The 12,081-nt window shown below is 46.4% G+C and overlaps 1 protein-coding gene across 1 annotated transcript in view; it reads right to left on the minus strand.

Moving 5' to 3' along the window:
• The window catches only part of LOC306940546 (kinesin-like protein KIF26A), a gene marked incomplete at both ends in the record, with an annotated part of 128,181 nt that overhangs the window by 68,609 nt on the left and 47,491 nt on the right, over nucleotides 1-12,081 (minus strand). The window contains one exon of the mRNA XM_079525643.1: nucleotides 7,585-7,801. Within this exon, the coding sequence (XP_079381769.1) occupies nucleotides 7,585-7,801 (217 nt within the window). The remainder of the gene's footprint in view (nucleotides 1-7,584; nucleotides 7,802-12,081) is intronic.

Genomic DNA, 12,081 nt, shown 5'->3' on the forward strand with positions numbered 1-12,081 from the left:
CCCTTGGCCTGCTTATTGAGGGAAGGTTTCAGCACTGGACAGCGACTAGCCCCTCATAAGCTTATTGAGGGAAGGTTTCAGCACCGGACAGCGCCTAAAGTTTATGCCATCTGATAGCAGTGAGGTGTCAGCACCATGGACAGTGCCTGCAGACCTGGACAGCTGGTTGAAGGGAGGATCAAACTACTCAATCAGTTATTTTTTAATTTTATTTATACATATTTATATTTATACACACGCGAAAGTCTTGGGATTCGTGCTCGCAACCGCCTTTGCCAACACGAGATCTCTCGGGTTTGTTTAATGTCATTTAATCCAGAATGAATAGTGTTTTATTTACCGTTTTTAGCAGCCATCGTTATTGATACCCTAAAGCCTGAGAACACTCAGCATGTCTTATCATTCCCCCTGAAGCCTGAGAACACTCAGTCTTATGTCTTATCATTCCCCCTGAAGCCTGAGAACACTCAGCATGTCTTATCATTCCTCCTGAAGCCTGAGAACACTCAGTCTTATGTCTTATCATTCCCCCTGAAGCCTGAGAACACTCAGTCTTATGTCTTATCATTCCCCCTGAAGCCTGAGAACACTCAGCATGTCTTATCATTCCCCCTGAAGCCTGAGAACACTCAGCATGTCTTATCATTCCCCCTGAAGCCTGAGAACACTCAGCATGTCTTATCATTCCCCCTGAAGCCTGAGAACACTCAGCATGTCTTATCATTCCCCCTGAAGCCTGAGAACACTCAGCATGTCTTATCATTCCCCCTGAAGCCTGAGAACACTCAGCATGTCTTATCATTCCCCCTGAAGCCTGAGAACACTCAGTCTTATGTCTTATCATTCCCCCTGAAGCCTGAGAACACTCAGCATGTCTTATCATTCCTCCTGAAGCCTGAGAACACTCAGCATGTCTTATCATTCCTCCTGAAGCCTGAGAACACTCAGCATGTCTTATCATTCCCCCTGAAGCCTGAGAACACTCACCCAGACTGACATGGCGCCGAAGGAAGGCAGCCGTGGGTGCAAGCTCTCTCACACCAGCAGTTTGAAGCCAATCTTAGTGCTTTTCGGGGTTATAATTTTTATTTATAACGCGCGATCCTCACGAGTATACGGTAGAGAATCACTGATTAACATTAGAAGCGTGATCGCACATAGTTTACCGGAGATATTTGCGGAAAACCCGTACAACCCGCCGCTGAGTAGCGTTGTGGGAGAAACGCCGTTTTTCGCCCCGACCGAGGGAATCGGTTGGAGCCGAAGAAAGAGAAGGGTACGGCGGGGAAGACGAGCCGGAGTCCTCGTACGAACGAGACGGCGCGGAAGTCGTGTTGCCCTACCGACGATCCTCCTGGCCAATGCCCAGTCACTGGACAATAAGCTCTCCGAGCTCCGCGGACGCATTAAGTTCCAGGAGGAAACGAGGAATACTAGTGCCCTCATCTTCACTGAAACGTGGCTGGGAAATAAACACACTGACAGCTATGTCGCTCTACAGGGCTTCTCTGTCCACCGCACTGACCGCATCACAGCTGACCCGAAAGGTAAACAGAGCGGGGGAGGAGTCTGTATCTACACCAACGACGCCTGGTGTGAAGACACACACACAGTGACGTCACACTGCTCTGTGGACCTGGAATGTCTCTTTGTTAAATGCCGTCCCTTCTGGCTCCCCAGGGAGTTCAGTGCTGTAATTTTATGTGCTGTTTATATTCATCCTGCAGCTAAGACTGATATAGCCCTAAAAGAACTATCAGGTTTTATAAGGTCTCAGGAGTCTGCACATCCAAATGCGGCCATTGTAGTGGCAGGAGACTTCAACAAGGCCAACTTGAAAAAAGTTCTCCCACATTACCACCAGCACATCACAGTGGCCACAAGAGGAGAAAACACTCTGGACCACTGTTACAGCACCGTCCAGAAGGGCTATAAGGCCCTGCTCCGACCACCTTTGGAGAGTCTGTTTGGAAAGTCAGACCACATGTCTATCCAGCTGCTGCCCGCCTACAGGCACAGGCTGAAGCAAACACCTGTCACAGCACGGGAAGTCAGAGTCTGGACAGAGCAGTCCCTCGTCGCACTCCAGGGCCGGTTCCATCACACTGACTGGGGGGTGCACAGGCGGGCTTCTGGGGACAATGTCAGTGTGTATACAGATGCAGTCAACAGTCACATCATAGACTGCATAGATGACACTGTCCAGAGGAAGCTCGTCAGGGTGTACCCTAACCAGCACCCCTGGCTGAACGGCGAGGTCCATCAGGCACTTCAGGCCCGCAACGCAGCCTTTCGGGCTGGGGACATCGGAACCACACGGGCCGACCTCCAGAGGACCATCCGAAAGGCCAAGAAGGAGTATGCGGCCAAACTAGAGGACCAATTTAACAGCGGTGATGTGAGGAGTACGTGGCAAGGCCTACAGAACATTACAAACTACAGGGGAGGGACCAGGCATATAGGGAACCCACCGGCCTCTCTCCCGAATGAGCTGAACATCTTTTTCACCCGGTTTGAGCAGGCCACAAACACCGCACAACCTGCACCGTCCCCATCCCGGGACACCTGCCCGCTGTCCATCTCTGTCCATGATGTACGGAGAGCCTTTAAAGGGCTGAATATCCACAAGGCTTCAGGCCCGGACAATATACCAGGCCGTGTCCTCAAGGCCTGTGCGGACCAGCTAGCAGATGTTTACACAGACATCTTTAACCTCTCCCTTTTCCAAGGAGTGGTCCCTGCCAGCTTCAAGATGTCCACCATTGTCCCGGTCCCAAAGCAGTCCAAGGTGGCAGGCTTGAATGACTGGAGACCTGTCGCTCTAACCTCCATTGCATGTAAATGCTTTGAAAGGTTAGTGAGAGACTACATCTGTGCGATGCTGCCCCCTACTCTGGACCCCTGGCAATTTGCATACCGGAAGAACAGATCGACCGACGACGCAATTGCACTGGCTCTCCACTCCGCCCTCCAACATCTGGATGTGAAGAACAAGGGCAGCAGGTGTGTAAGGATGTTGTTTGTGGACTACAGTTCAGCCTTTAACACCATAGTTCCTGCCAGGCTCGATGCAAAGCTCAAAGTCCTGGGTGTGCATCCGGCACTGTGCACCTGGATACTGAACTTCCTGACAAACCGCTGCCAAGTTGTGAGAATGGGTGACATAACATCTGACCCCCTGACCCTTAGCACTGGAGCCCCCCAAGGCTGTGTGCTGAGCCCCCTCCTATATTCCCTCTATACCCACGACTGCGAGACCAAGCTCAGCTCCAACATCATGGTCAAGTATGCGGACGACACGACAGTCATGGGCATGATTGTTAATGATGACGATACTGCATACAGAGAGGAGATCAGACTACTGGCTCTACGATGTCAGGAGGACAATCTCACCCTCAATGCTAAAAAGACCAAGGAGTTGATTGTGGACTACAGGGTACCAAGGAGAGAGCACGCCCCTATCTACATTGATGGAGTGGCGGTGGAGAGGGTCAGTGAATTCAAGTTCCTTGGGGTACACATCACTCAAGACCTTAAATGGTCAACACACACCACACACGTGACAAAGAAGGCCCAACAACGCCTCCACTGCCTCCGGCAGCTGAAAAAGTTCAGTGTCAGCCCCAGAATCCTCAGGTGCTTCTACAACAGCACGGTCGAGAGCGTGCTGTTGTACTGCTGCACTGCTTGGTACGGCAGTTGCACCGCACTCGACAGGGGGGCCTTGCAGAGGGTGGTGAAAGCGGCCCAGCGCATCATAGGATGTGAACTTCCATCCCTACAAGAACTCTATGAAAAAAGATGCACAGCCAAAGCAAATCGGATCATCAAAGACACTTACCACCCCAGCCATAAACTCTTCAAGGCCTGCAGAAACCCCCGCCCTGGTAAACGGTTTCTTAGCATCCCAAGTACCACCAATAGGACACTAAATAGTTTTTTCCCCACGGTAGTGAGACTGCTAAATAAGCAGTAGTGTAGGACTATCGTTTTTATCTTTATTTATTTATTAAATATGAGTGTCGTTTGTAATCAAACGTTCTTAAGGTTTTTTTTGCACTTTTTTGCACTTTCAACTGCTGTTGTTTCAAGCTGCACTACAATGCTTTTCACCCACTGTCTTACTTGTAATTCATGTGATGTGACAATAAAGTTCTATTCTATTCTATGTCTTATCATTCCCCCTGAAGCCTGAGAACACTCAGCATGTCTTATCATTCCTCCTGAAGCCTGAGAACACTCAGCATGTCTTATCATTCCTCCTGAAGCCTGAGAACACTCAGTCTTATGTCTTATCATTCCCCCTGAAGCCTGAGAACACTCAGTCTTATGTCTTATCATTCCTCCTGAAGCCTGAGAACACTCAGCATGTCTTATCATTCCCCCTGAAGCCTGAGAACACTCAGTCTTATGTCTTATCATTCCCCCTGAAGCCTGAGAACACTCAGCATGTCTTATCATTCCCCCTGAAGCCTGAGAACACTCAGTCTTATGTCTTATCATTCCCCCTGAAGCCTGAGAACACTCAGCATGTCTTATCATTCCTCCTGAAGCCTGAGAACACTCAGCATGTCTTATCATTCCCCCTGAAGCCTGAGAACACTCAGCATGTCTTATCATTCCCCCTGAAGCCTGAGAACACTCAGCATGTCTTATCATTCCTCCTGAAGCCTGAGAACACTCAGTCTTATGTCTTATCATTCCCCTTGAAGCCTGAGAACACTCAGTCTTATGTCTTATCATTCCCCCTGAAGCCTGAGAACACTCAGCATGTCTTATCATTCCTCCTGAAGCCTGAGAACACTCAGTCTTATGTCTTATCATTCCCCCTGAAGCCTGAGAACACTCAGTCTTATGTCTTATCATTCCCCCTGAAGCCTGAGAACACTAAGTCTTATGTCTTATCATTCCCCCTGAAGCCTGAGAACACTCAGCATGTCTTATCATTCCCCCTGAAGCCTGAGAACACTCAGCATGTCTTATCATTCCTCCTGAAGCCTGAGAACACTCAGCATGTCTTATCATTCCCCCTGAAGCCTGAGAACACTCAGTCTTATGTCTTATCATTCCCCCTGAAGCCTGAGAACACTCAGTCTTATGTCTTATCATTCCCCCTGAAGCCTGAGAACACTCAGCATGTCTTATCATTCCCCCTGAAGCCTGAGAACACTCAGCATGTCTTATCATTCCTCCTGAAGCCTGAGAACACTCAGCATGTCTTATCATTCCTCCTGAAGCCTGAGAACACTCAGCATGTCTTATCATTCCCCCTGAAGCCTGAGAACACTCAGTCTTATGTCTTATCATTCCCCCTGAAGCCTGAGAACACTCAGCATGTCTTATCATTCCCCCTGAAGCCTGAGAACACTCAGCATGTCTTATCATTCCCCCTGAAGCCTGAGAACACTCAGCATGTCTTATCATTCCTCCTGAAGCCTGAGAACACTCAGTCTTATGTCTTATCATTCCCCCTGAAGCCTGAGAACACTCAGCATGTCTTATCATTCCCCCTGAAGCCTGAGAACACTCAGCATGTCTTATCATTCCTCCTGAAGCCTGAGAACACTCAGTCTTATGTCTTATCATTCCCCCTGAAGCCTGAGAACACTCAGTCTTATGTCTTATCATTCCCCCTGAAGCCTGAGAACACTCAGCATGTCTTATCATTCCCCCTGAAGCCTGAGAACACTCAGCATGTCTTATCATTCCCCCTGAAGCCTGAGAACACTCAGCATGTCTTATCATTCCTCCTGAAGCCTGAGAACACTCAGTCTTATGTCTTATCATTCCTCCTGAAGCCTGAGAACACTCAGTCTTATGTCTTATCATTCCCCCTGAAGCCTGAGAACACTCAGTCTTATGTCTTATCATTCCTCCTGAAGCCTGAGAACACTCAGTCTTATGTCTTATCATTCCTCCTGAAGCCTGAGAACACTCAGCATGTCTTATCATTCCTCCTGAAGCCTGAGAACACTCAGTCTTATGTCTTATCATTCCCCCTGAAGCCTGAGAACACTCAGCATGTCTTATCATTCCCCCTGAAGCCTGAGAACACTCAGTCTTATGTCTTATCATTCCCCCTGAAGCCTGAGAACACTCAGTCTTATGTCTTATCATTCCCCCTGAAGCCTGAGAACACTCAGTCTTATGTCTTATCATTCCCCCTGAAGCCTGAGAACACTCAGCATGTCTTATCATTCCTCCTGAAGCCTGAGAACACTCAGTCTTATGTCTTATCATTCCCCCTGAAGCCTGAGAACACTCAGCATGTCTTATCATTCCCCCTGAAGCCTGAGAACACTCAGCATGTCTTATCATTCCCCCTGAAGCCTGAGGACACTCAGCATGTCTTATCATTCCTCCTGAAGCCTGAGAACACTCAGTCTTATGTCTTATCATTCCCCCTGAAGCCTGATAACACTCAGCATGTCTTATCATTCCCCCTGAAGCCTGAGAACACTCAGTCTTATGTCTTATCATTCCCCCTGAAGCCTGAGAACACTCAGCATGTCTTATCATTCCTCCTGAAGCCTGAGAACACTCAGCATGTCTTATCATTCCCCCTGAAGCCTGAGAACACTCAGCATGTCTTATCATTCCCCCTGAAGCCTGAGAACACTCAGTCTTATGTCTTATCATTCCCCCTGAAGCCTGAGAACACTCAGTCTTATGTCTTATCATTCCCCCTGAAGCCTGAGAACACTCAGTCTTATGTCTTATCATTCCCCCTGAAGCCTGAGAACACTCAGTCTTATGTCTTATCATTCCCCCTGAAGCCTGAGAACACTCAGCATGTCTTATCATTCCCCCTGAAGCCTGAGAACACTCAGCATGTCTTATCATTCCCCCTGAAGCCTGAGAACACTCAGCATGTCTTATCATTCCCCCTGAAGCCTGAGAACACTCAGCATGTCTTATCATTCCCCCTGAAGCCTGAGAACACTCAGCATGTCTTATCATTCCCCCTGAAGCCTGAGAACACTCAGCATGTCTTATCATTCCCCCTGAAGCCTGAGAACACTCAGCATGTCTTATCATTCCCCCTGAAGCCTGAGAACACTCAGCATGTCTTATCATTCCCCCTGAAGCCTGAGAACACTCAGTCTTATGTCTTATCATTCCCCCTGAAGCCTGAGGACACTCAGCATGTCTTATCATTCCTCCTGAAGCCTGAGAACACTCAGCATGTCTTATCATTCCCCCTGAAGCCTGAGAACACTCAGCATGTCTTATCATTCCCCCTGAAGCCTGAGAACACTCAGCATGTCTTATCATGTCTTATCATTCCTCCTCACTAAGAAAAGTCTTGATTAGAAACGCAGTCACGACTCTCTCTGTTCCGTGTTGTCAGCGCTCACAGCGTGCACGCGCACAGACACACCTAGGCTTGCACAGACACACATACAAATATGTGTCTGCATGCGTGTGTACACACACACACACACACACACACACACACACACACACACACACACACACACACACACACACACACACACACACACACACACACACACACACACACACACACACACACACACACACACACACACACACACCCACCCCTGGTCACCACGTTCTTACCTTCCCCGTGCCGGGTGTGTCCTTGACCTTTGCCCCCGCCCGGATCAGACATGGGGGCACGGCGGGGGGGCTGAGCTGCAGTGCCCCGCTGAAGCCCCCGGTGTAGAGCAGAGGCCCCGCCCCCTGGGAGGAGGGGCCTGCGGGGGGCTCCTCCCCTTCCCCCGGGGCGGGCGGCTGAGACCGCCTCCTCTTAGACAGACTGAGCTTCTGGGCTGCCCTGCAAGAAACCACACCATTTACACTTTACCACACTTTACCACACTTTACTGCCCTGCAAGAAACCACACTTTACCACACTTTACTGCCCTGCAAGAAACCACAACATTTACACTTTACCACACTTTACCACACTTTACTGCCCTGCAAGAAACCACACCATTTACACTTTACCACACTTTACTGCCCTGCAAGAAACCACAACATTTACACTTTACCACACTTTACTGCCCTGTAAGAAACCACACCATTTACACTTTACCACACTTTAACACACTTTACTGCCCTGTAAGAAACCACACCATTTACACTTTACCACACTTTACTGCCCTGTAAGAAACCACACCATTTACACTTTACCACACTTTACCACACTTTACTGCCCTGCAAGAAACCACAACATTTACACTTTACCACACTTTACCACACTTTACTGCCCTGCAAGAAACCACAACATTTACACTTTACCACACTTTACCACACTTTACTGCCCTGCAAGAAACCACAACATTTACACTTTACCACACTTTACTGCACTGCAAGAAACCACAACATTTACACTTTACCACACTTTACTGCCCTGCAAGAAACCACAACATTTACACTTTACCACACTTTACCACACTTTACCACACTTTACTGCCCTGTAAGAAACCACACCATTTACACTTTACCACACTTTACCACACTTTACTGCCCTGCAAGAAACCACAAAATTTACACTTTACCACACTTTACCACACTTTACTGCCCTGCAAGAAACCACAACATTTACACTTTACCACACTTTACTACCCTGCAAGAAACCACAACATTTACACTTTACCACACTTTACCACACTTTACTGCCCTGTAAGAAACCACACCATTTACACTTTACCACACTTTACTGCCCTGTAAGAAACCACACCATTTACACTTTACCACACTTCACCACACTTTACTGCCCTGCAAGAAACCACAACATTTACACTTTACCACACTTCACCACACTTTACTGCCCTGCAAGAAACCACAACATTTACACTTTACCACACTTTACTGCCCTGCAAGAACCACAACCATTTACACTTTAGGCCAGTGGCAGGGTTTTCAATTCAATTCATTTCAAAGGGCTTTATTGGCATGAGAAAACATACGTTTACATTGCCAAAGCAGAAAGCACAATACAACAGTACAACAATACAATCAAAACATACGTTTACATTGCCAAAGCAGAAAGCACAATACAACAATACAGCAATACAATCAAAACAAAAATGATGTACATTTGAAAGTCAGAATCTTCAATAGATCAATTTCTATATTGTACCAAGATCACTGGATGCAGGTATAGTGCAGGAATATACACAATGATTATTCTTTAGGGTGGTTGTGTTCCGTTTGATCTTTCACTTCTAGTGGTTTTACTAGTTGACTAGTTTACTAGTCGACTAGTGGATTTACTAGTCGACTAGTGGATTTACTAGTCGACTAGTGGATTTACTAGTCGACTAGTGGATTTACTAGTCGACTAGTGGATTTACTAGTCGACTAGTGGATTTACTAGTCGACTAGTGGACTAGTGGATTTACTAGTCGACTAGTGGATTTACTAGTCGACTAGTGGATTTACTAGTCGACTAGTGGACTAGTGGATTTACTAGTCGACTAGTGGACTAGTGGATTTACTAGTCGACTAGTGGATTTACTAGTTGAATAGTTGCTTAAAGCCCAAGCCGGTGGTTCCCAATTAAGGTCCTTGATGGAGTTCCAGGGGGTCCTCCCAGCTAAATGATAGTTTGGAACCAAATGGACCCTTATATGGGTCTGTAACTCTGAGAGTGTACAAATGGACCCTAACGGGTCCATTTGGTTCCATTTGTACACTCTCAGAGTTACATTGACATTAATTTTACAATATAAATTGGGGGTCCCAGAGATAGAAATGCCATCCCTTAGACAGATTACTACTGGAAAACACGTGGAGTTATGCATTAGTTCTGTCTGACTTGTACGTGATTTTCCGTAGTTCTCTTTTTTTATTAATACCAATTGATTAATTCGGTCCGCATCTCTGTATAGAGTGTTGAGCATAAATATCAACTACATTTCCCAGAAAACCCGTGTCACGTGACACACGTGTACGCTTTGCCATTGGAAGCTGATCCCACACCCCAGTAAACAGTGGGGGCGGAGGGAGTTTTCATAGTTTTCAGTGTTCAGCCCGTTTGACGTCTCGCCCGAGCGATTTTCTATCAGAAAAAGTTGAAAGCAGTAATATTTATTTGAGCGAGTTTTGTGGTAGTAGTATTGATCCATACGCTCGCTGGGACCGGTGGCTGGGCTTAGAACCGGAGCGGGGACCGGCCACTACCACTCATTGTCTCCTCATCGTCGTCCGATGAGCTATACCGGGAAACCATTGAAAGAAGACGATCAACCCGGAATGTTTTGAGGTAATCTTATTGTAGAAAATGCCCTTCTATAGTGATCAGAAATCATGGACAAAAGAAATCTACAAGCTCACAACGCGTCGCACATAACCACGCGTTGCTTCAGTAAACGATGCATGTTTGTTCTCCGTATTTGTAGACCGTAAATAAAAGGAGCGAACATTACTCTTCAGATCAGATCGCCTATATGGCACGCTACAATATAAAATAATTGTACTTAGCATGCCTGCTACGATACATTTCATGGGCACCAAGTCATATCAAAACAATGTCCTTGGATGTGTTTTTTATCAAAACTGTGTTTCTTCATAATAGGTTTTTGAGATACATGCATGAATAGACAAGGTACTGGTAAGACTATGTAAACATGGTATATATCAAAATGTGCGTTAGAATGTCTAATTTTACCCCAAAAAAGAATTGAGTTTATATGATGTTCCAATTCAGAGATATGGGGACTTTTAGCTGGATAGGTCAGATTGATCATGACTGACCATGTTATTTGTAGATGGCAAAATATCTACAGTGGTACATGTGAGAAACTTTTTATTTTATTTTAATTGAACTAGACAACTCACCCTTTAAAATGAGATATTGCATGGCTATGTACGCCCAGCAGAAAAAAAGTTATTTAGAAAATAAAACTTCAACCGGGCATAACTTTTTTTGTTGTCCTAGAAACACTACCCAGTGTAAATGCAGGCTCTTTTAAATGGCTTCCAACACAAAAACTAAACATTTTATCAACTCAGTTCATTTTTTTCCTGGAAGCAGACAAGTCAAGCTTTCTCTGAAGGTCTTTCGTTGTCACACATTCACAACAGAGAATTTTCAATAAATCATTCAAAAACGGGATTATGCCATAGAGAAGTCTACCTACTATATAGAAATCCTTGAAACGCTCAAAGAGTTAAATGGGGGTCTGTAGACTAATGCATGTACAAACTGGGGGGGTCCTTGAAATTAAACGGGTTGAGAATCACTGCTATAATCTTCTCTTATGAGGGTCCCTGGCATGTCTTTTCAAATGGGTGAACCACTGCTTTTTAGTAAGCATTTAGTAAGCGTTATTTATTTATATAGCACCTTTCATGACATTAAATGTTTACAGAGGAAGTGAATCAGCCAGAACAGTGATTTTAGGTCAGAGAGGAGAGGGTGGAGGGGGGAGGGTGGAGGAGAGGAGAGGAGAGGAGAGGAGGGGAGAGGAGAGGAGAGGAGAGGAGAGGAGAGGAGAGGAGAGGGGAGGGGAGGGGAGGGGAGAGGAGAGGAGAGGAGAGGAGAGGAGAGGAGAGGAGAGGAGAGGAGAGGAGAGGGGAGGGGAGGGGAGAGGAGAGGAGAGGAGAAAAGATTGATTAGATCTTCTCCTCTCCCTCATTCCCTTTCATCCTCTCTCTCTGTCTCTGTCTCCCCCCCCACCCCCCCCCCCCCCCCCCTCTCTTAATCCTATATCTAGTAGTTCTCAGTCTTTTTTATCTTTGGTCTCTCTCTCCTCTCCCCTTTCATCCATCCATCCATCCATCCAGGTGTAATTACAGCTTCCACCAAGGGCACAGTGGGAAGCCCCTGGGCTGTGTGTGTGTGTGTGTGCATACAGGCATGAGGAAATTGCAGAATATTTGTATTTTCCTTCCATGTTTCTAAGATATAAATATCCAGTACATCAGATTAGAGAGAGAGAAAGAGAAGAGAAAGATAGAGATAGAGAGAGATAGAGAGATAGAGATATAGAGAGAGAGATAGAGAGATAGATAGATATATAGAGATAGAGATAGAGATAGAGATAGAGAGATATAGAGAGAGATAGATAGATATATAGAGATAGAGATAGAGATAGAGATAGACAG

The sequence above is a fragment of the Electrona antarctica genome, assembly GCF_951216825.1.
Source record: "Electrona antarctica genome assembly, chromosome: 17".
Classification (NCBI taxonomy): Eukaryota; Metazoa; Chordata; class Actinopteri; order Myctophiformes; family Myctophidae; genus Electrona; species Electrona antarctica.